At 40.6% G+C, this 25,367-nt stretch overlaps 1 protein-coding gene across 1 annotated transcript in view; it reads right to left on the bottom strand.

The window, feature by feature from the left end:
• Positions 1 to 352: 352 nt before the first annotated feature.
• Positions 353 to 25,367, bottom strand: part of LOC148775810 (ATP-binding cassette sub-family C member 4-like) — a 148,190-nt gene continuing 123,175 nt past the window's right edge. Inside the window, exons 27-30 of the mRNA XM_088842649.1 lie at positions 23,592 to 23,764; positions 23,046 to 23,151; positions 11,787 to 11,921; positions 353 to 2,136 (exon numbers count right to left, since the gene is read on the bottom strand). Of these exons, the coding sequence (XP_088698775.1) occupies positions 11,787 to 11,921; positions 23,046 to 23,151; positions 23,592 to 23,764 (414 nt within the window). The 3' untranslated portion in view covers positions 353 to 2,136. The remainder of the gene's footprint in view (positions 2,137 to 11,786; positions 11,922 to 23,045; positions 23,152 to 23,591; positions 23,765 to 25,367) is intronic.

Here is a 25,367-nt window from a genome sequence, read left to right on the forward strand (position 1 = left end):
TCAAAGACTCGTTGTCCAGCAGCTGTAAGTGCTGCCAGTGGGCAACCTTAAACCACCAGCCCCTTTGGGGGCAGCCTACATGCAATGACCCATCCGGGTGGAGGTTTAAAGGCCTGGTTATTGGATGTGTCAGGACAACCCTGAAGGGCCATCGTCACTCCAAACTCACATGGGGTCAGCTAAGATCGTCTGGCCGGTGATCCAGCTTGATCTTTCCCTCTGCCTTACCCTGTTTATTCCCTCCTGATTCCACAGTGTTGACCCCAAGGGCAACCCTGATACACATCCCAGTACTAAACCCCATCTGAGTCTGCATCCCAGAGAACCAGCCAGCAACACGTATCAGAAATCATTCCAGTATTTGGGGAGGATTTTTATTGAAAATTACTGGTTACACATGTACCAGTTAACATTTTAACATTAAATGTTAGCATTTTAAAAACTCCCAATAAAATACAAAATGGTAGAAACAAGGACCTTTTGTGTGAATGTGGTTACCTTTGGTTTAAAATTCACAATCTTATGTTGTCTGACCAAATGAAATTGTTATATATTAAAAACAAAAGACAACTATATGTTGAACCATATGAAAGTGCCATTTTATAGCTTATAAAAGGCTGAATGTTAGCAATTTCACATGGTTCAATCTAAAAGAAAAAATCCATTAGCATTTGAAATTTAGAGAACATTATACTTATGAATAACCCATGGGTAAAAGATATAGTTAATGAATTAAATTAGGAATTAGAAAATACATATTACATGGTTATTGACGGTGGTGAGTACCAAAACCTGCAGGCTGCAGCTAACGCAGATCTTAGGAAATAAGTCAGCTTTATATATCTATGTTAGAAAAATGATGACATTACTAACCTCTTTTTAATTTAAGAATTTAGAGGAAAAACCTCAAAGTTAAGGAAAAGGTGAAGGAAAGAAAGAATGATATGATGAACTAGGGGAAAAAAGAGAGCATCAATCAAGCAAAAAATTGATTCTTTGAAAACAGGAAAAAGTTATGCAAGTATATTAAAAAAAAAAAAGGCTAAAAAAAGCCAAAAGAACACAGTCAGAGATGCTGTAGAGATTAAACATATAAGATATTGTGAACAAATTTATGTAAATCAAGCTCAAAACTCACAGGAAACAGGTTCCTCCTAGACAAATGAAACTTATCAAAATAACTCTGCAGAAATAACACACTGAATAGGAAAAATATAATTACCAAAAGTTACCCAGACAATGTGGCTGCACAACACTGTGAATGTGATTAATGCCACTGGATTATGTGACTAAAAATGGTTATATGGTAAAGTTTATGTTATATATACTTTACCACAAATTGTAATGTAAAAAATAAAATAAATCCTCTATCTAAAAGACAGTCTAGCACACATCTGTCCTTCATTAGCAAATCCCCTAGAAGGGCTCCTATTTTGAGAAAGCATATTTTCTCTTCCTTCTCTTTTAGAACATATAGTATTGTCCTTTATTTAACCATATATCTTTTTTTTTGTTATTTAAACTATAGTATGTTATATATTTTTCCTATAGTTTTCTCTGTAGTATTTTAACCAGAGGTCTTTTGGTGGAAAAATGGATCCTAGTCATGTTAAAGGAAGTGGTGACACAAAACAGCAACTTCACACAGTCTTCAAGTAAACAGAATCCCTGAAATAATTGGAAAGTAATATGTAATTCTGGGAACAGTAAAAAAAACATTTGTGACAACTTTGTCTCAAATCTTAGAAAATGAGTTTAGCTCTGGAGTCTTTCAAGACACAAAACCTGGGAGACAGCTTTCATTAGTGGTCTGTACCTCTGATTTGGATAAGAAAGCAAGTAATATAACATTTAAATAAACTTAATAAATCCCTTTTCAAGAGCTTGAAATCATTGAGTGAAGCTGGAGAGCTAATATCTTATAACGTGTAAATGTTTGTTGCTGGTATAAAAAAAGTAGAATATAGTTTATGCAGTGCAAAACCTACTGGAAAAAAACCTTTGGAATAGACACGAACTCATGGTAGAATCACAGTGTTGACTCAAAAACTGTTAAGGCTGAGGGCTGTCCACAGGAAACATTCATAACCACAGGTCACTGTGAGTAATATCTGGCTATCTCCTTTCGAAGTACACCTGAGGGAGAAAAAGACAAAAACAACATGTTTAAAAGTTTTACACAGCAAAGGAAACTATAAGCAAGGTGAAAAGACAGCCTTCAGAATGGGAGAAAATAATAGCAAATGAAACAACTGACAAAGAATTAATCTCCAAAATATACAAGCCGCGCCTGCAGCTCAATTCCAGAAAAATAAATGACCCAATCAAAAAATGGGCCAGAGAACTAAACAGACATTTCTCCAAAGAAGACATACAAATGGCTAACAAACACATGAAAAAATGCTCAACATCCCTCATAATCAGAGAAATGCAAATCAATGCCATAATGAGATACCATTTCACACCAGTCAGAATGGCTGCTATCCAAAAGTCGACATGCAATAAATGCTGGAGAGGGTGTGGAGAGAAGGGAACCCTTTTACACTGTTGCTGGGAATGCAAACTAGTACAGCCTCTATGGAGAACAGTGTGGAGATTCCTCAAAAAACTGGAAATAGAACTGCCATATGATCCAGCAATCTCACTCCTGGGCATACACACCGAGGAAACCAGAATTGAGAGACACATGTACTCCAATGTTCATCGCAGCACTGTTTACAATAGCCAGGACATGGAAGCAACCTAGATGTCCATCTGCAGATGAATGGATAAGAAAGCTTTGGTACATATACACAATGGAGTATTTTTCAGCCATCAAAAAGAATGCATTTGAATCAGTTCTAATGAGGTGGATGAAATTGGAGCCTCCTGGGTGTTCATTGGAAGGACTGATGCTAAAGCTGAAACTGCAGTACTTTGGTCACCTCATGCGACGAGTTGACTCACTGGAAAAGACTCTGATGCTGGGAAAGGTTGGGGGCGGGAGGAGAAGGGGACGACCGAGAATGAGATGGCTGGATGGAATCACCAACTCTGTGGACATGAGTTTGAGTGAACTCCGGGAGTTGGTGATGGACAGGGAGGCCTGGCGTGCTGTGATTCATGGGGTCGCAAAGAGTCGGACATGACTGAGCAACTGAACTGAACTAAACTGAACTGATACAGAGTGAAGTAAGCCAGAAAGAAAAACACCAATACAGTATACTAACACATATATATGGAATTTAGAAAGATGGTAACCTTAACCCTGTATCCCGTTCCGTTCCGTCACTCAGTCGTGTCCGACTCTATGCGACCCCGTGGACTGTAGCCTACCAGGCTTCTCCGTCCATGGGATTCTCCAGGCAAGAATACTGGAGTGGGTTACTGTTTCCTTCTCCAGGGGATCTTCCCGACCCAGGGATCGAACCCGGGTCTCCCGCATTGGGGGCAGACGCTTTAACCTCTGAGCCACCAGGGAAGCCCTAACCCTGTATACGAGACAGCAAAATAGACATAGGTGTATAGAACAGTCTTTGGGACTCTGTGGGAGAGGGTGAAGGTGGGATGATTTGGGAGAGTGGCATTGAAGCATGTATATTATCATATGAGAAACGAATCACCAGTCCAGGTTCGACGCATGATACAGGATGCTCGGGGCTGGTTCACGGGGATGACCCGGAGGGAGGATATAGGGAGGAGGGAGGCGGGAGGGGGGTTCAAGAAGGGAAACACATGTACACCCGGGGCAGATTCATGTCAATGTATGGCAAAACCAACCAATATATTATTGTAAAGTAATTAGCCTCCAATGGAAAAAAAAAGTTTTAAAGTCGTTCTCCTGAGACAACACATTTCTATGTTTCCTTCTTCAAGTGAAGCAATTATATTGCTATTGGAGGCACAGTTTTAGAAAACCAGGGCTGTATTTATTCTACGGAGGAAGCAGCCCCATTAAAACCCTCAGTGGGGTTGGGCGTAATGCCAAATAACCTGTAGATCTACTAGATTTCTGGTCATTCTGACTCACAGATATGCTTTATCACTACAGTAAATTGTTAAGCAAAATCATTTTATTCCCTGAAATACATTAAAAACAGGGTAACAAAGTGGATAGGAAAACTAGCATCTGAACAGGGTTTGTCATTTTCACACATAAAAGGAGCACAGTAGATTTGGATGCTAATAGCAGGTTGTTATGTTTATATTTTATAAACTCTGATTGACAGGCACTGAAACATTGGCATATACGTATGAAATATCCTGGTGTTTAATTTGTGTGGCAAAGCAGTTATAGGGCCTATAGACATGTGACCTGTGTATAGTGGGTCCCAAGAATGAAAAGAGAATCAAACGCTTTAACAATGACTCAACCAAGAGACTTCTCTAAAATATAAGATGATACCCAATAATAGGACAGATCTCTTCCAGACCTTTCAGCGCTTGAATTCTACCAAATTCTAACTGAACTGGAAGAGATACAGCTATATCAGTATTTTTCAGTATATCAGGTATATTAGTATTTTTCAGTGTATAATCAGAACAGAAAGGAAATGAAGTGCTGTCAAGCTCCACAATCATCACTTTTTAATAGCTGTATTGTATCTCGGTTCCTTACAGATGCACATAACAAAATAAGGTTTTACAAGCCCTGACATTATTTTATCTCTGAACATGTTTGGGCAAAAAACGACTTCAAGTATAACTCTTTTCCTCAAAGAAGAATGTGAAAAGTTCCCTTTGAGTCTTTAAAATAGAAAATGTATCGTCTATCAGAGGCTGACTCATGTCAACCTGGGTTGCTTAGACATATGATTCCAGATCTCTTTTATAAAACCTGCCTACAAGTGCATTTGTGGGTGCTGTAAGCAAAGTTATCATGAGAGAGAATGAACTTCACACAGGAAACAGAAAAGCACTAGGACACTGACCTTCATAGTAAGTGCACTTTCTTATTCTCTTGTTGCTAACATAACCTGCTCTGCACATGAAATGTTATATATTTAAATGTCACTTAAGGAGAAAAATAAACCCTCCAAGAATGCGTGGGCCCACTGGCTGAAATCCGAGGCTATTTCCATTGTAATGGAAGCACTTAAAAAAGAGCCTTTGGTGGAAGTAAAGGGGAATTTAATTGCATATAATCACCCTCCTCCATTTTATTAAGCTAGACATATTTTGTGATTATATATTAAGTACTCTTTTGGTGAAACTAAAAACGGTTAAAGGAACAAAATAAAATTCATTTCATTTTCTACTGCTTAATATTCTTTCCAAAATCATCTGGCTCTTTTCCCCATAACCCTTCTCAATACAATTTTTTATAAAGAAAATATTATTTCTAGCAACTTTCAACTGAAAAGGACTTTGTTTCATGGTCTGAAATACCTGAACTGAATACTGAAAAGGATCTTCAACAGTTGGGGACCCCCGATTTAGAGTCTCTAAAGTAACCTAGAAGAACTATGGGTATATTTGTTTTATTATTGGGAGGAAAGGTTTCTACCTACAGCCTTTTACAAAATGATCCCACTTTTATACCATTAAATGCTCTATATTCTCAAAGCACTTAAGCATCTGCTCTCTCATCTGATCCCTGTGATAAGTGTGACGAACTCGGCAGGGCTGTAATCCTGTTCTACACTCAGGTGAGGACCTAAGGCTCAGAGGCCCTGGGGGACACAGGGCCACGTGGATGCTAAGTGCCTCCTCCATCTATCCAACTGGACCAGGCTCCTAGAGCTAGGATATGAGGATTTTATAACTTCTGGGCCATATTAGGTGATTTCACGAATAGACAAAATGACACCTATGTTACACACTGGGAACAAAGAAACTTCAAAAAATCTCAACCTGATCTGCTTCATCACAGAACAGAATGGATGACAGGCATTTATTCTTGGAGCTGAACCATGTGCCATCTGAAAGGCTGTTGCTAAACCACAAAAGACCCCACGATTCTTGGCCTCCAGAGGAGAAGAATAAAATTTGGGGCCAGTGATGAGGCTTGATCACTCAGAGCTTTTGTGTAATAAAGTTTTATTAAAGTATAAAAGAGATAGAGAAAGCTTCTGACATAGACATCAGGAGACAGAAAGAGTGCCCCCTGCTAGTCTTTAGATGGATGTTATATAGCTACTAGTAGTAATAGTTAGTCGCTCAGTCACGACTGACTCATTGCGACCACATGGACTATGGCCCACCAGGCTTCTCTGTCCATGGGATTCTCCAGACAAGAATACGGCAGTGGATTGTCATTCCCTTCTCCAGAGGATCTTTCCTACCCAGGGATCTAAGCCAGGTCTCCTTCATTGCAGGCAGATTCTTTACCCTCTGAGCTACAGGGAAGATCCATATGGCTTCTAGCAGCATGCTAATCAGAGAAAGGAAATGTCTCAAAAGTCAGAGACTTGCACCAGACCCCTCACACACAACATGCATTTTGAGATAACATTGGCACAAGGTGACTTGTCCCTGGCCATAAAATAATTGACATGAACCTTGAAGAAAGGCAGCTTTTGAAGCACATATAGTCTCATTGACATAGCTTAAGAGAATATTTGCATGAGTAAAACATACTGGTTTGTCAAGTCAATTCTGAGTCTTAGGGGGAACCCACTTGAAGACAGAGTCTAGGGTAAAAACATAGTTCATTTACATTTACATAGTTTAAGACAAACATTTTCATGAGAAAAATGCTTTGGTTAGCTCAAGGTTTGAGAAAAGTTCAGGTGGAAACAGGTATGCTTATGGCAACACAGAATTTTAAAAGAAACCTTTTTTTAAATTTGTATCAGTTCAGTTCAGTCCCTCAGTCCTGTAATACTCTTTGTGTCCCCATGGACTGCAGTACGCCAGGCTTCCCTGTCACCAACTCTCAGAGCTTACTCAAACTCAGGCCCATTGAGTCGGTGATGCCATCCGACCACCTCATCCTCTGCCATCCCCTTCTCATCCTGGCTTCAATAATTCCCAGCATCAGGGCCTTTTCAAATGGGTCAGTTCTTCCCATCAGGAGGCCAAAATATTGGAGTTTCACCTTCAGCATCAGTCCTTCCAATGATTATTCAGGACTGATTTCCTTTAGGATTGACTGGTTGGATCACCTTGCTGTCAAGGGGACTCTCAAGAATCTTCTCTAACACCACAGTTCAAAAGCATCAATTCTTCAGCGCTCAGCTTTCTTTACAGTCCAATTCTCACATCCATACATGACTACTGGAAAAACCATAGCTTTTACTAGATGGACCTTTGTTGTCAAAGCAATGTCTCTGCTTTTTAATATGCTGTCTAAGTTGGTCATAACTTTTCTTCCAAGGAGCAAGCGTCTTTTAATTTCATGGCTGCATTCACCATCTGCAGTGATTTTGGAGCCCCCAAATATAAAGCCAGTCATTGTTTCCCCATCTATTTGCCCTGAAGTGATGGGACCAGATGCCATGATCTTCGTTTTCTGAATGTTGAGCTTTAAGCCAACTTTTTCATTCTCCTCTTTCACTTTCATCAAGAGGCTCTTTAGTTCTTCTTCACTTTCTGCCATAAGGGTGGTGTCATCTGCGTATCTGAGGGTATTGATATTTCTCTGAGCAATCTAGATTCCAGCTTGTGCTTCATCCAGCCCAGCATTTCTCATGATGTACTCTGCATATAAGTTAAATAAGCAGGGTGACAATATTCAGCCTTGATGTACTCCTTTCCTGATTTGGAACCAGCCTGTTGTTCCATGTCCAGTTTTTACTACTGCTTCCTGACCTGCCTATAGATTTCTCAGGAGGCAGGTCAGGTGGTTGGTATTCCCATCACCTGAAGGATTTTCCACAGTTTGTTTTGATACACAGAGTCAAAGACTTTGGCATAGTCAATAAAGCAGAATTAGATGCTTTCCTGGAATTCTCTTGCTTTTTCAAGGATCCAGCGGATATTGGCAATTTGATCTCTGCTTCCTCTGCTTTTTCTAAATCCAGCTGCTTAAACATCTGGGAGTTCACGGTTCACATACTGTCGAAGACTGGCTTGGAGAATTTTGAGCATTACTTTGCTAGCCTGTGAGATGAGTGCAATTGTGCGGTAGTTTGAGCATTCTTTGGCATTGCCTTTCTTTGGGATTGTAATGAAAACTGACCTTTACCAGTCCTGTGGCCACTGTTGAGTTTTCCAAATTTGCTGGCATATTGAGTGCAGCACTTTCACAGCATCATCTTTTAGGATTTGAATTATTCAACTGTAATTCCATCACCTCCATTAGCTTTGTTCGTAGTGATGCTTCCTAAGGCCCACTTGACTTTGAATTCCAGGATATCTGGCTCTACGTGAGTGACCACAGCATCATGATTATCTGGGTCATGAATATCTTTTTTGTACAGTTTTTCTGTGTATTCTTGCCACCTCTTCTTAATATCTTCTGCTTCTGTTAGGTCCATACCACTTCTGTCCTTTATTGTACCCATGTTTGCTTGAAATGTTCCCTTGGTATTTCTCATTTTCTTGAAGAGATCTCTAGTCTTTCCCGTTCTATTTTTCTCCCTCTATTTCTTTGCATTTATCACTGAGGAAGGCTTTCATATCTCTCCTTGCTATTTTTTGGAACTCTGCATTCAGATGGGTATATCCTTCCTTCTCTCCTTTGTCTTTAGCTTCTCTTCTTTTTCAGCTATTTGTAAGGCCTCCTCAGACAACCATTTTACCTTTTTGCATTTCTTTTTTTCCGAGGGATATAAATTTGCATAGAGAAGGGGAAAAAAATATATCACTAGTAGTGTGTTTCCTCCTGCAGCTTAAGAGAGAGATAAAAATTGTCTGACACTTGCAGCCTACTCCCTCCGTTTGGAGACCCCTGGTCTTCCTAACTGTTACCCTCTCACCTCCAATTTTACATGTTGAAGTCCTCAACCCCCCAGTACCACAGAATGTGACTGTATTTGGAGACAGCATCTTTAAAGAGGCAATAAAGTTAAAATGAAATCAGACAAGTGGGCCCTAATCTAACAGACTAGAGTTCTCATAAGAAGAGACCAGGACACAGGCTCACACAGAGGGAGGAGCATGTGGGACACAGAGGGAAGACAGTGTCTACAAGCCAAGAGCGAGACCTCAGAGGAAACCAACGCTGTGACACCGTGACCTCAGACTTCCAGCCTCCAGGGCTGTGAGGACATAAGTCCCTGCTGCTTAAGTCGCCTACTGTTTGGTCTTTGTATGGCAGCCGTAGCAAACTACTGCCCCCTGTAGCTTTATGTATCTAAAAGGGACTTTCTCTACTATTTCAAGGATCATCCAGAAGGGTCAATCAGACAGTGATCAGCTCACCTGAGCTACGAGTTCAAGAAAATGTGATGTGGAAGCACCTTCTCCCAGATGTTGGGTTTTCTTTTCAGATGAATGAATTCTGTTCTATCAGTGAAAACCTTGTGACTTAGGCTAACGCTCCCCTTGTTATAGCGCTAAACAATGCATTGATATCTGATACTTACACATTCAAAAAACTGATAATCTGATAGTTTATCCTCCTAAAAGGATGCAGAGTATGCAGAAGTAATGTCAAGATGGGATGAGAATTAAGAAATGTATTTCTCTCTGTAGAGGTGACCTGAGCCAGTGGCAGGACTGAAATCCAAGAGTGAGGTTCTGTCACCCTGTGAACTTCAGTGACTGGCCCTACCTTGGTTACCACGTGACAGGAGCAGTGTTCTCAGATTCGATGCAGAACACAGTACCTAGGACAGCACACAGCCTCCCTCAGCAACTCCCCCTCAGTGCTTCCTGGACCAGCTCTGTGACCTTGAGTGAACTCTGGACACACTCTCCTCATCCATGACATGGGATAAAAATGGACCATCAGGAGGGTCAGTGAAATCATACATGTGAGAACTGTATAAAATAAATAATAAAGGACTACACAAATGTAACTTACCATTAATACTGTTAGACTAGGTGCAGGATTACTGGGCCAGGAATCACAAGATTTCTAATTCTATGACCTATGTCTGCTTCAGTATGTATGTTACACTTGATTTAAAATGTTTACTGAAAGAACAAATTTATAATTCTGTGTCTGCTGCAGACTAGCTTAACACCAGTTATATACATAGGGCCACCTTCCTGCTAAAGCACCTTAGTTTCCTCACCTGTACAAAGAGAGGGTTGAATCCTATTATCTTATTATCTGGACCAATCTAAAATTCTGTGTTCTATTTCTCATTACTCAATGTCATGATAATATAGTTTTAAAATGAAGACTTTGACCTACAGGTGGGAACACCTCTTTTTGATGTGAAATGACTAAGATCAAAAGAGCAAAAGGGTTTGGGAGATTCCTGGCTTTCTAGGTCTCAGGATGGATGGTCTGACTGGGAGACACTCTAGTGGATAAAAGTACTCTGTGAATTTCAGGCAGAATAAAACACAGAGTTCCTTGTTCAGCTTCTCAACATTTGCACACAATATAAGTATTTATGAGAAGTTCAGAACACAGACTTTCTTTTCCTCAAACCTAAGCACAAAGCCTAACTCTGCCAACTTTTCAGCCAGCTCTGGGACCCAGGAAGTCCCCTACCTGATGAGCAGTGGAAGGTCCTGCTCTGTATTTCCTCATTTCCAGAGAGGACTGAGAGGAGACAGTGATGAACTTGGCCACATTTTAGATAAAGCTTTCATATAGAAGTATGGCGTGCTGTGATTCATGGGGTCGCAAAGAGTCGGACACGACTGAGCGACTGAACTGAACTGAAGACACTGGGACATAGTTTCTTTAAGACATTTTAAATATTACACAAATAATCTTATTCTATTTACAAGTGAAAATCTGGGAGAGACAGAAAAGAATGAAGCATGGAAAATATACCCATAATTTAACATCCAGAGATAAATTTTCGATGGGGAAGCCACATCCCACCCTGAGCCGTGCATGTTAAGGGGCAAGAACACCAGACCTTCCTTCCCTCCATCTATCTTTCCATCAACCCCAATCCCACTCCCACCTGGCTCCAGAAGGACTTAGAGATGGCTGCATGACAACGGCTAAGCCTCTGAAAGCAGACCTTGGTTACCACTGCGCCTCTGTTAGGAAGACACCACGTGACCTGAGCGTTACTCACTGAGCCCGTTCCTCACACCATGTACAGTGCTTAGAGCCTCACACATCTCATCTCGAGAAAGTGCTCTGTAAACCTTCAGGCACCATTCAGGCTACGGTGCGACGGTATCATGAGTTCTTCATTTGTCCTGATGACAATTTCATCTTCTAGAAGGTAGAGGAAGAATGTGGGGGGGAATGGACCTAACTCTAAACAACAAGGAATTAGGGAGAAAGTGACCATTTCAGGTAAGAGTTTTCGATATAGATTACACCTTTCTCTGGAAGGTCTTCCTAGAATCAAAATATTCCAAGATTTTTCCCCTTAAACTCTCAGGTTTCCTGGATATTCCTCAACAGAACCTGTATCACAAATGTGCTGAGCACCAATCAGAATGAATGGAAAGGGTCTGCAAATGAGAGTGTTCAGTGCTCCATGAGAATCTCAACCCAGAGTCCGAACATGTGGAAAGTCAAATCCAAAATCTGTCTCAGGCACAGGTGTGTGCACACAGAAGGGCGCACATCCACCCCCACCCCCAGCACTGCCGCAGATTCTCAGCAGACGTGCCTTCCACCTGCCACGTGTTGTTAAGACCCAGTCATGAAGCTTCCTCCCTGGAGGCTTCTAACTGAAAAGAGCACAGAGTGCTTGTTCCCAGACCCCTGGGGGAGATCCTGTGAAGAGTGCACCCTGGAGGCGAATTTTAATTACAGCTTCCCGCAGCAGGCTCACCTATTTTGCCCTTTTGGTGAGGACAGCAGCCTCTGCTTCGCCCAGTTGTTGCACCATCTTGTAAAATAGGCTGTTTCTATCTTGCAGCAAAGCACATGGCCAACTATATTCTTTCCATGTCTCTGAATCCAAAACCTGTTAACAGTAGAAAGAAACCCATTAGCACACAATATCTCCCAGTAACATAACTCAGACAATATTTCAAAAAGAGGCAAGTCAGGGAGAATTTGGGTAGTAGGACTGGTGGTATTTAAATGGTTTGATTACCCTGTTTTACTAGGGAGACAAAGGCCTAGCCCGACCTTTCTTTATTATTTGGTTATAGGAAAGGAAGAAAACGAAAATTTTAGAATATGATTACTGGAACTTGTAGCATTTTATATTTTCCCAGGGCATTTGGGGTTGTTATCATTAGTTAGTGCTTTTAGCACTCAGACTCTGAGGGCTATTTATAAAGATACACAAAATTGGGAAATGTCTTCATTCAAGAAAATCAGACTGCATTTATCTAAAAGTAAGTTGACATCATACAAACCACATGACAGTGTCCTGAAAACAAATTGTCAAGTTGATTTGACAATCTGAGCAATATTTGGGGGGAAAAAAGTAAACGCTTCTGGAATTTCTTCAGGGTCCTGGATTATGTCAGCCCCTACTGGAAGGACTAATGAAGCTGAAGTTCCATTACTCTGGCCACCTGATAGGAAGAGCTGACTCAGACCCTGGTGCTGGGAAAGATTGAAGGCTGGAGGAGAAGGGGACGACAGAGGAGGAGACGGTTGGATGGCATCACCGATTCAACGGATATGAGTTTGAGCAAACTCCGGTAAGTAGTGAAGGACAGGGAAGTCTGGAGTGCTGCAGTCCATGGGGTCGCAAAGAATAGGCAACTGAGAGACTGAGCAACTGAACAACAAGAAGAGGGGCTGAATCCCTTGTCCAAGAGGTTAAGATGCTTCCTGACGCCGGCTGTGGCTGTAGTTTATTGTTATGAGAGTGGAAGGCTGGCAAACAGAGCTGCTATATAAGCAGCTTTTGCGGAACTGCTCTGCACAGAAGGAATTTCTAGAAATCCAGTTTTCTTTTTGGATAAGACTATAAAAGCAAATAAGAAATTGAGCTCCAAATTGAAGTGATCACAGCCTGCACAGCAAATGGGGCGGCCCAACCTGAACTGCCGAGGATCTGAATCCGTTTTCACAAATTACCTTTATTTGCTTCTTTCTCTTTCTTTCTTAAGTTGCCTGCCTTTCACCCCTTTTACTGCTCATTAACAAACCTGCTAATTGGAAATTGAAAGGAAGAGAAAGGGGCTCTTAACTCTGCCTTTCTACTTATGAGTGACCTTGGTTAATGGTTATGGAGAGGGGAAAGGTACCTGAAACAATTGACCCAAACAATAGAACTACAAAAATAATTCTGATGTTAAGTGGAATTTAATTCTTCATTTAGGTCATATTTAGAGTAAATATATCTAAAGAGAATAGGTGGTATGGGCTTACCTGGTGGCTCAGTGGTAAAAGAATCTGCCTGCAAATGCAGGAGTCACAGGCTTGCTCCCTAGTCCAGGAAGACCCCACATACTGTGGAGTAAATAAGTTCATGCACCACAACTACTCAGCCCACATGTCACAAATACTGAAGCCTGAGCGCCTAGAGCCTGAGCTCCACAACAACAGAAGCCTCTGCAAGGAGAAGTCTGCATGTTTGCCGCAACTAGAGAAAAGCCCACACAGCAACAAAGACCCAGCACAGCCAAAACTAAATTAATATTATTTTTTAAACAAAGAAGAGAATATGCTGGAACTCCAAACAAGACACAAGTTATTTTTTCTACACATAGGTATTGCAGTTAACTTCATCCTTTGTATTTAATTGGAAACATTTTTTAAATCTCACAAAGGGCATATTCCTATTTATCTTGTGTTTATACTGTAAATCATTGTTAAGAGCACCTTTCTCAGAAGAGCCCAAGAATAATTGAATGTCTCCTCCACATAATGAATTTTCTATATGTCAATTGGGCACGCCAATTTAGATGCCCTGAGCGTGCAGTTTTACTTTAAGCATAGCACAATAGAGTATAACTGCTCCTCCTGATGTTGGAGAAGAAAACCTGCAGTTTTAAAACACAGGTCTCCAAATATCTGTGTTCAATTAATCTATGAAAGATTAGGTAAGAACATATATTGAAAAAAAGACAATCTCTTTGCTAGACAGTACTGGGAAAGCTGCACACCTGGAAATGAATGAAATTATAAGACTCCCTCATACCACACATACAAATAAATTCAAAATAGTTTAAAGACCCAAGATAAGACTGGGTACTATACAACAAAAGGAAAACACAGGTAGAGAACACTTTGACATAAATCGCAGCAATATTTTCTTTGATCAGTCTCCCAAAGCAAAAGAAATAAAAGCAAAAAGAAATTGGATCTCATTAAACTTAAAAGGCAAGACGTTAGGGACTACAGGAGCTAAGATGGTACATAGACTGAAAAATAGCTGGAAACAGAATTTTACCAACTTAGCTTTTGCATTTACTGGCTTGATCAAAGATTCTAGATATTTCAGAACAAATAAACATAAAGAAAATCTAAATTCTCTTTGTGTCCAGAAAAATAGGTATAGTTTTAGATTTTTAACATCCCTTATAAGAATAACACTGTGTAATTTCCCACTATGTCCCCACCCTTGCTGTAACACAAGTTAAACTATAAACTGTGTGATAATAATTCTTGAACCCCAGGATCTCTCCAGGAACCCCAACCTTGAAATACTTATCAAGCTCTAGTAGGTTAAGTAAAAACACATTATACTGAACAAGTGAGTGAGTTACATAAGCTCAATGAAGATGTGTTTATCAAACCTGCTTATGTGCAGACATTCCTGGTAGCTGTCTAGACATAAAAATTACATGGACCCACTGCAAGATAACTTGATCCATTCATTGGCAAGATGCCATCAGTGAAAAAGAGGAATGAAGGGGAGGTGTGTGAGTGCACAGAGGGGGCGGGCAGGAGAGGATGGAGATAAAGCCTGATAAATGATGGCAATAATAGAGATAGAGCCCCACTTATTGACAAGTAGAGTTGCAAGGGGAAGATCTGTCATATCTCTGTTTCTGGTTGCCAGGAGATGACACAGGGACAGCTGTCCAAATTTGCATAGTGGGTCCCTCATTGGTAAAATGGGTGCCCATGATTTTCTCACTGGGCAACGTGGCAAGTATTATCTGAAAATCCTTTCCTAGGTCTTCAAATAATAAATTAGTCTCTCACCAGTGGGATGATGAAGGCTGGCTCACGGTCACCTCCACATCACTTTCCCAAATCTGCTGCCTTTGCTCATAAGCTCTCCCCTCTTAGCAGATCTCTTCTCCCCAACTACGCTTTCTACCTCCGGATTAGTTATTCTCCTTTCAAAACCTGAGTGAAATCTTTTGGAATTTTTGAAGGAGTTTTCTCTTCTGAAATGTTCTAATTGTAGCCATGCAGGCTTCTGAAAGAAATGTTCCATGAAGGTGAAAAACAGAATTTAAGTAAAACTCTAGTTAGGCGTGAGCTGTTTTGTGCTTTCCAGGTGGGGATGTTACAACAGTTTCTGATTTTGATTTCTCTGGGGAAAATTCTACTGAGAAGAGGTTTGTGCTGAGGAAGAAACAAAAAACAAAATCATAAGATTGACTATAAACAAAAGAGGTGGAATCTGAGTTTTCTGTCCCCAGTTTTGGTTTTTCATCATTCATTTCCAAAGAATTCTCTAACTGCAGACAGTGAAAATGTTGACCACAGCCAACAATACTGTTAATGCAAGTACAGATTGTCAGACGCTTCTTTGTTCGTGCTTCTAGGGAGAATTCGGGTGACATGAAGACTGCAGTGTGCGGGACTTGGAGGCAACAGCTGTGCTATTGGCTGCAGAGAAAGCAGGTCACAAGCACCCAGCTAATCCTAAAATCTGTAGGAAGAGCCCTCTAATGTAGAGACAGTAGTGAGTCTAAGGACAAAAAGCGTTTCTAACTTGTCTGTCTTTCTCCACTGTTTTGGAGCAAATGAGGAAGATTAACTTAGTTGCTGTTATGACTTTTACACTTAGTCATAACTTAGTTGCTGTTATGATATCTTTAAGATACTTAAAATTAAGATAATTTCTTTGTAAAATAAAATTCTGAAATGTTTATGGTTTGGTTTAACAAACCAAAACTGGGTAAATCCCTTCAGAGAGCCAACACATACACAAAGCTACTAACTGGGTCACAGTTGTTTCCCAACAAGTCTTTTCTCTTGTTTACTTACACTAAGCAAAACCATATCCATCTAATTATTTCAAGATTTTTTAATAAAAGTGACAATTTGAAAAATATATAATCTCTAAAGTGAAAGTGTTAGTTGCTCATTCATGTCAAACTCTTTGCGACCCCATGGACTGTAGCCTGCTAGGTTCCTCTGTCCATGGAACTCTCCAGGCAAGAATACTGGAGTGGGGTAGCCTTTCCCTTCTGCAAGGGATCTTCCTGACCCAGGAGTCAAACCTGGGTTTGCTGCATTCCAGGCAGACTCTTAACAGTCTGAACCACCAGGGAAGCCCATATTATGTCAAAGATTCAGATTAATTATACTCGATCTCTAAGATGAAATTTTAGGCAACCATTAAAATTGTGCTATAGAAAATTAATTAATGACATGGGAGATTTTAAGAATATATTGTTGCTATAAAAATTCTGATTAAATACTCTGTTTTGCATAAGATTAATTATTAAACTATTAATAGTTCTAATTTTATTCAAATAATATTATAGCACTATACAACTGTTACTTTCTGGTGGTGGGTATTTTGTAATCCTCCCTTTATGAGATATTTAAAATTTTTCCTATTTCTACCTTGCATATTTGTTGCTTTTTTGTAACAAAAAAATATTTTTATGAGTCAGGCTCTTCATTTTAAAAAACAGAATAAAAGAAAATATCCATCTATTTTTGTGCAGAAGTATTCATCAGTGCAACAATATGTAATTATTACACCTTAAACACCTGCAGTGACAGGACTTTGTGGTGACAGCACTGTTGGTTATGCCCTTCGTCAGCATCTGTCACTTCCCCAGCTCCTTCCCCAGGCTGGCAGCCCGTCCTATGAATCATCAGGCTTTGCAGCAGATTGACTTGTCTTTACACCCTTAAAGCTTTCAGAACAATCACTTGCTTTCCAGAAAGGAACTGGTACAGGCATCCCTCAGAGCTTTTGCGGGTTCAGTTTCTGAACACCAGAATACAGTGAATATTCCAGTAAAGTGAGTCACGTGAAATTTTCTGGTTTTCCAGGGCAAACAGAAGTTATGTTACACTATACTATACCCAAGTATGCGTGCAATAGCATTATGTCTGAAAAAAACTATGTACAGAACTTAACTTAAAAATAAGGCTTTGCTAAAAAATATTAACCATCATCAGAGACTTCAGTAAGTCATGGTAGTAATATCAAAGATCATTGATATTATAGCTCCCCAAAGAAACTGCAATGATAGTGAAAATGTTTGACATATTGTGAGAATTACCAAAAGGTGATACAGAGACATGGAATAAGCAAATGCTGATGGAAAAATGGTGCCTATAGACTTGCTTGATTCAGGTTATGACAAGCTCTCAATTTGTAAAAAATTCAATATCTGGGACGCACAATAAAACAAGGTATGTCTATAGTTCTAAAGCAAGCAATAAAAATAAGATTGCCTCAAAAATTGAAGGTTTGAGAAAGAACATTATTTGTGATGTTTTTGCTGCACTGAAAACCAACTGGTAATTAGAAGCTCTAGAATAACATACAAACTTTTAACCTGGGGTGAATGGAGTACAGAGGACAATCCCCAACCCTGAAGCTGGGGGATGCCTGTCTCTTGGTGCCTTGAGGTCTAATCCTGTTATTCCTACCAGAGGAGTCAGCAACCACAACCAGCTCAGACCAAGATGTAAACATGAGGCCAAGCTTACATCTCCTGGTGGGACCTCCCCATGACATCACTGATGACCTCAACCAGGGAACCTTAAACTGAAGGTCTCCCAGCACAGGAGTGGGAAAAGCAGCTCCACAGTGAAGGGTAAGATCCTTTCTGGAAACAAGGTCATTCATCATAAAGATGACAGGCCCAAACAGAACCCTTGCATTTTCCTTCTCGCTCCATCTTCCCCATTCACCCAGATGCTCAGTCTCTGCACCCAGAAACCAGCATCCGCTTCTCTCTCTGCCCTCAGATTCCATGTTCAATCCATTACACAGTCCACTTGGCTCCACTTCCTTATCTACCGCAAGTCCCACCATCTCACCATTTCCACGGCAGATACCTTAGACTAAGCCAACAGTCCAGAGAGGGCACATTGTACGATAGTGAACATTGAATTTGGAGAACTGAAAGACCATCAGTGTGGTTTTGACTGTAAAGAAAGAAGGGAGAACAGAGTAAGACAAAACTAGAAAGTTGGGGAGGGATGGGCAGTGCACTGCTTCATAAACTACTTCAAAGATTTGTTCACAGACATTGACCAAGAGAGAAAACTCTGAGGTTGCAGAGATTTATAATCTCCTTACCAGGAGATATTGGTAAGTAAAAGATGCTTGTTCCTTGGAAGAAAACTTACGACAAACCTAGACAGTGTATTAAAAAGTAGAGACATTGCTTTGCTGACAAAGGCCCGTATAGTCAAAGCTATGGTTTTTCCAGAAGTAATGTATGGATATGAGAGTTGAACCATAAAGAACCTGGGTGCCAGCCTAAGAATTGATGCTTTTGAACTGTGGTGCTGGAGAAGACTCTTGAGAGTTCCTTGGACTGCAGGAGATCAAACCAGTCAATCCCAAAGGAAATCAACCCTGAACATTCACTGAAAGGACTGATGCTGCAGCTGAAGCCCCAATACTTTGGCCACCTGATGTGAAGAGCCAACTCACTGAAAAACACCCTGATGATGGGAAAGATTGAGGGCAGGAGGAGAAGCAGATGACAGAAGGTGAGCTCTGGGAGGTAGCAAAGGACAGGGAAGCCTGGCATACTGCAGTCCACGGGTTGCAAACAGTTGGACATGACTGAGTGAATGAACAACAAATCAGTAAGTAAAGCATTAAAAAAATGAACGTATTTTGATAATATCAAGAAAGCTGACTGGTTCAGAGAATATAGATGTTCATATCCGCAGATCAGGTGCTGAATGATAACATATTAGGACTGACCAGGCGACGTGTCCACCAAATTCTATCCTTCTTCAGTTTCCCTAACCAACCACACATTTCAAACAGTATTTCTAAGAATTAGATAATAAAAAGAATCTGCTACTATGAATGTCATTAATGCTATAATACCAAAAACCAAAAATAAATCTTCAGGGTACAGTTAGGAGCAAAGAATGTAATTGAACAGACCCTTAAATGAGCTGGAGATCAAGCCATTTCTCTGCTGCTATGTCTAAAGTCTGACAAAGGGTTTGAAACAGATACATTTCACAGCATCATTTATTTGTTATTGAAAAATGGTGTGTTGGGGGACAGTCCTTGAAATACGATGGTGAGAGGTAAGAACAATAAAGTGACAGGTAAAAACTAGAAATAAAAGGATACTTTTCAAATTAGCATTCACGAACACAAAATGAAGGACAAAGGATGCCTGAGGGAAACAACAGAATAGGAAAAACAAGAGATCTCTTCAAGAAAATTAGAGATTCCAAGGGAACAGTTCATGCAAAGATGGGCTCGATAAAGGACAGAAATGGTATGGACCTAACAAAAACAGAAGATATTAAGAAGAGGTGGCAAGAATACACAGAAGAACTGTACAAAAAAGATCTTCACGACCAAGATAATCATGATAATGTGATCACTGAACTAGAGCCAGACATCTTGGAATGTGAAGTCAAGTGGGCCTTAGAAAGCATCACTACGAACAAAGCTAGTGGAGGTGATGGAATTCCAGTTGAGCTATTTCAAATGTTGAAAGATGATGCTGTGAAAGTGCTGCACTCAATATGCCAGCAAATTTGGAAAACTCAGCAGTGGCCACAGGACTGGAAAAGGTCAGTCTTCGTTCCAATCCCAAAGAAAGGCAATGCCAAAGAATGCTCAAACTACTGCACAATTGCACTCATCTCACACGCTAGTAAAGTCATGCTCAAAATTCTCCAAGCCAGGCTTCAGCAATACATGAACTGTGAACTTCCAGATGTACAAACTGGTTTTAGAAAAGGCAGAGGAACCAGAGATCAAATTGCCAACATCCGCTGGATCATGGAGAAAGCGAGAGAGTTCCAGAAAAACATCTATTTCTGCTTCATTGAATATGCCAAAGCCTTTGACTGTGTGGACGCCAATAAACTGTGGAAAATTCTGAAAGAGATGGGAATCCCAGACCACGTGACCTGCCTCTTGAGAAACCTGTATGCAGGTCAGGAAGCAACAGTCAGAACTGGACATGGAACAACAGACTGGTTCCAAATAGGAAAAGGAGTATGTCAAGGCTGTATATTGTCACCCTGCTTATTTAACTTATATGCAGAGTACATCATGAGGAACGCTGGGCTGGAAGAAGCACAAGCTGGAATCAAGATTGCTGGGAGAAATCTCAATAACCTCAGATATGCAGAAGACACCACCCTTATGGCAGAAAGTGAAGAGGAACTAAAGAGCCTCTTGAGGAAAGTGAAAGAGGAGAGTGAAAAGATTGGCTTAAAGCTCAACATTCAGAAAACAAAGATCACGGTATCTGGTCCCATCACTTCATGGCAATAGATGGGAAAACAGTGGAGACAGTATCAGACTTTATTTTTGGGGGCTCCAACATCACTGAGGATGCTGATTGCAGCCATGAAATTAAAAGACGCTTACTCCTTGGAAGGAAAGTTATGACCAACCTAGATAGTATATTAAAAAGCAGAGACAGTACTTTGCCAACAAATATCTGTCTAGTCAAGGCTATGGTTTTTCCCATGGTCATGTATGGATGTGAGAGTTGGACTGCGAAGAAAGCTGATCACCGAAGAATTGATGCTTTTGAACTGTGGTGCTGGAGAAGACTCTTGAGAGTCCTTTGTACTGCAAGGAGATCCAACAGTCCATTCTAAAGGAGATCAATCCTGGATGTTCATTGGAAGGACTGATGCTAAAGCTGAAACTCCAATACTTTGGCCACCTCACGCTACGAGTTGACTCACTGGAAGACTCTGATGCTGGGAAGGATTGGGGGCGGGAGGAGAAGGGGACGACAGAGAATGAGATGGCTGGATGGCATCACTGACTCGATGGACATGAGTTTGAGTGAACTCCAGGAGTTGGTGATGGACAGGGAGGCCTGGCGTGTTGTGATTCATGGGGTTGCAAAGAGTCGGACATGACTGAGAGACTGAACTGAACTGAACTGAAAGGATGTCTGACACAAAACATTTCTAGAAATTAAGAGTCACTGTTGGGCAATCTTGAATGCCACTCCATCTCTCATGAAAGTCTGCAGGTAGAGCCTGCTTCCTACCGTGATGTCTAGTCCAGGTAGCCAGACACACTGCTTGGAGCCTAGAGCATCCTTTTGGTTGGGGACGCCCCACTCCTGTCCTCTGCCTCCCCAGAGCTCACTTTTGTGCACGTCCAGCTTGGGGAGTGAGGCTACAGGCACTGCCTCAATGCTGACAGCCTGGTATCTACTCAGTGCCCCACTGATGATCCCTCTGACAATGCATGTGAAGGAGGACAGGAGGTGATATTCCAGAAGCTGCCCAAGAAGTCCAAAGAGATGGTACTATGTGGGTATTACTGACCACTCATTAGTGATTCCTGTTTTGTATGGATCATCAAAATACCTTAAAGTATCTTGCATTCCCTGAGATTATTTGCTGCCACAGTTTTTCCTTTGAGGAATGCTTTTCTTATGTTATAAAGCCACATCCCATTTCTCATTTATTGAAACTAAGCAAGCAAGAGAGGGAAAGGACAAAGAAAGAGATAAAACAAAAAAGAGAAAAGGAATTGACGGAGGAAGGAAATAAAGCTAAGGGAGGAAATGTTAAATTCCTAAGGAAGAAAGAGTCAACCAAACCTGGAAGGAAGATACTAGGCAGATAACCAGAGACCAAAGCCTGGAGCTTGCCGCGTGTACAGAACAGAGCTATTGTGCGAGACTCTCTGATTGTTTATTTAGTCTCTCATCCCTGATTTGCCTTTCCTTCCATACTCGGATCTGTGATGCAGAAGCTGGGTCTCTGCAAGTTACTGCAACAGTTCAGACTCTTTTGCCAGGTGGCCTTTGTTAGGTCCTGCCAGTAGGGGGCACTAGATGGAGACTGAAGGTGGGAAACACAGCTAATGTTCTACCTGATTTTGCTACTAGCATCACCTCAGCACTGGGACATGACTCCAGCGCCCAGCTATTACCACATGGAGAACCAGTCCCATGCTGCCCCCTCACAAATATGACCAACAACCGGGCAGTGACCTCTCCTCAGAGGTCCGAGCATCAATTCTTTAGGGCCTCTCTTCCGAGTTCTCAGGTCTGGAGATCTGTCCTAGGATATGGTAGCTGCTTTCTAAAATCATTACCCAGTGTTTCATTTTTCTAGTCCTCTAAGGAGAAGGGGACGACAGAGAATGAGATGGCTGGATGGCATCACCGACTCTGTAGACATGAGTTTGAGTGTACTCCGGGAGTTGGTGATGGACAGGGAGGCCTGGCGTGCTGTGATTCATGGGGTCGCGGAGAGTCGGACTGAGCGACTGAACTGAACTGAACTGACTGAACTGAATCCCTATGTAATTAATTTCTTATATTAAATCCTTTCAGTTAAAGTATTGCTTTTCTCACTAGGCCTTTTCTTCTCATGGACTCCTAAGAAATTCTACAACTTTAGCCATCAACCTCCTGGCAGTCTAAATTAGAGGCTAATTTTTTGATAAGAGAATCCAAAAATGCTGAAACTTCTATGACACAGTGAAAATGACTGTGTTCCACACCACTAAAATATGGAGCTCTAACTTGGGTTTGGAATATTTTAATCATTGGCCATCATAAAACAAGACAATTCAAATAAACTTTTAATATGAAAATATAAGATCACTGGATATATTATTTAATAATGCATTCTAAAAGTGTAGTTAAGTACTAAAGTAATGTTCAGGAATGAGAGAAGAAACTAAGAGAAAAATTAATGGACGTTCCTATCAAATTTTACATGGAAGGATACATTGAAAAGTGAACATAAATGGAAACAACTAACATGGTGAGGGTCTTACCATTATCCATTCACAGTCAATAACAGTGCTCAACCTGTGTGCAATGGTCAGCACAGTGCACTGGGCAAATCGCTCATGAGTTTTTTTTTGTATTAACTCATCAGTTCTAGAAACAAAGAAGTTGATTTAGTTCAGTAAAGACAGGAAAAGCAGACTTAAGAATTAAAAATATCCTGTGATATTTTTATAATGTTTTTAAAAATCAATACTTTAACATATAGTCTTGTTCCTAAAAAACTAAGTATAAAAGTCTACTTAGAAATTTACTATTTTTCATAAAATAATGGAAAATTAGTCTTCTCTCAAAATTGCTGGAAACAATCCGGAGCTGGATTTAGGAATTCAGCTCTCTTAGGATGCCTCATAGCAACATTAACACCATATAACATGTCTTGGTTTTTTCCTTTGTTTTCTGGAATTAATATTATCAATACATATCCATGAGGCCAAAGGAGCACTTAAAAACATTTCAAAGATTCACTAAGTGTTTTCCATTTGCCACATTTACAAGTCAGAGTCAAGATTTCCTGGGGCTCAGCTCCATACCTTGGATCCACGTATGATGTGGCTTTGTCAATAATCAATATCTGATTCTTCCTGAGAATAACCCTGGCAAGGCACACCAGTTGTTTCTGACCAACACTCAAGTTCAATCCAGATTCTGCTAATTCAGTATTCATTTTAGCAGGAAGACCTTCGATGGATTCTTTGAGTTGTACCTGCGGATACAGAAAGAATGACATTTTTCTAAGCAAACTGCTACTGAAGTAGACAAGCCTCTTAGAATTAGAGCTTTGACAACCTCGGGACTTCTTACGTATCTTACATGTACAGACAGGTGATGGGGTGAGCGCCTTCCAATGAGTGTTCACTGAGAAAGATGGAGTCAACTCAGGGCAGAAAGATCTCAGTGTCCCCCAGTCCCACCACAGGATATCCACCAGAAACCCCACCTAGGGGTTAGTTAAGGAAGTTTCTCAAAAAGTGAAGTTATTTCTCCCAATGTGATTTAAACGGAAAACTTAAAAGTATCTTTATGGTTGAGTCAAGTTTCCCAAAGTACATTTTGCATAGGAGTTGGTACACTAAAGAAAAACTTTCAAAAATTTTATAGAAATCTCATTCTCTGAAGATATAAGCTTATTGGCCCTTTACTATTTTCTAAAGTTTAATATATGCAAGTTTAAGCAATGGCAAACTGCCCCTTATACATTAGTAATCCTGGAACCCATTCTGATGATGGTTCTTTCCCAAGTTTAATCCTATAAATAGTGGACCAATCAAGTGCATTTTCTTCAGTGTCATAAATGCATTATAGTGAATGAAAACACATGAAAAATAAAACACAATATCTTATTTCCCCCAGCATATGGATACAGGTTATTGTCATCCAGTCGCTGAGTCGTGCCCAACACTTTGCAACCCCATGGACAGCAGCACACCAGGGTTCCTTGTCCTTCACTATTGCTTGGATTTTGCTCAAAATCAGGTCCATTAACTTGATGATGCCATCCAACCATCTTGTCCTCTTTTGTACTCTTATCCACCTGTCCTCCATCTTTCCCAGCATCAGGGTCTTTTCCTGATGTGAAGAGAGTCATCTCTTCACATCAGGTAGCCAAAGTATTGGAGCTTTAGCTTCATCATCAGTCCTTCCAAGGAAAATTCAGGGTTCATTTCCTTTAGGATTGACTCGTTTGATCTCCTCGCTGTCCAAGGGACTCTCAACAATCTTCTCCAGAACTACAGTTCAAAAGCATCAGTTCTTCAGCCCTCAGCCTTCTTTATGGTCCAACTCTCACACTGGTACATGACTACTGGGAAAACTATAGGTTTGACTACATGGACTTTGTTGGCAAAGTGATGTCTCTGCATTTTAATATTCTGTCTAGGTTTGTTATAACTCCTCTTCCCAGGAGCAAGCATCTTTTAATTTCATGACTGCAGTCACCATTTGCAGTGATTTTGGAAATAAGTCTGTCATTGTTTCCCGTTTCCCCATCTACTGCAATGAAGTGATGAGACAGGATGCCATGGTCTTAGTTTCTTGAATATTGAGTTTTAAGACTGACTTTTTCCAGTCCTGTGGCCACTGCTGAGTCTTTCAAATTTGCTAGCATATTGAGTGCAGCACTTTCACAGCATCATTTTTAGGATTTGAAATAGATCAGCTGGAATTCTGTCATCACTAGCTTTTTTCATCATGATGCTTCCTAAAGCCCACTTGACTTCGCGTTCCAAGATGTCTGTCTCTAAGTGAGTGATCACATCATTGTAGCTATTTGGGTCATTAAGACCTTTTTCTAAAATAGTCCTTCCATG

Source organism: Moschus berezovskii, chromosome 13 (genome assembly GCF_049115385.1).
Source record: "Moschus berezovskii isolate FMDL1 chromosome 13, NW_MosBer_1.0, whole genome shotgun sequence".
In the NCBI taxonomy this organism is placed as follows: domain Eukaryota; kingdom Metazoa; phylum Chordata; class Mammalia; order Artiodactyla; family Moschidae; genus Moschus; species Moschus berezovskii.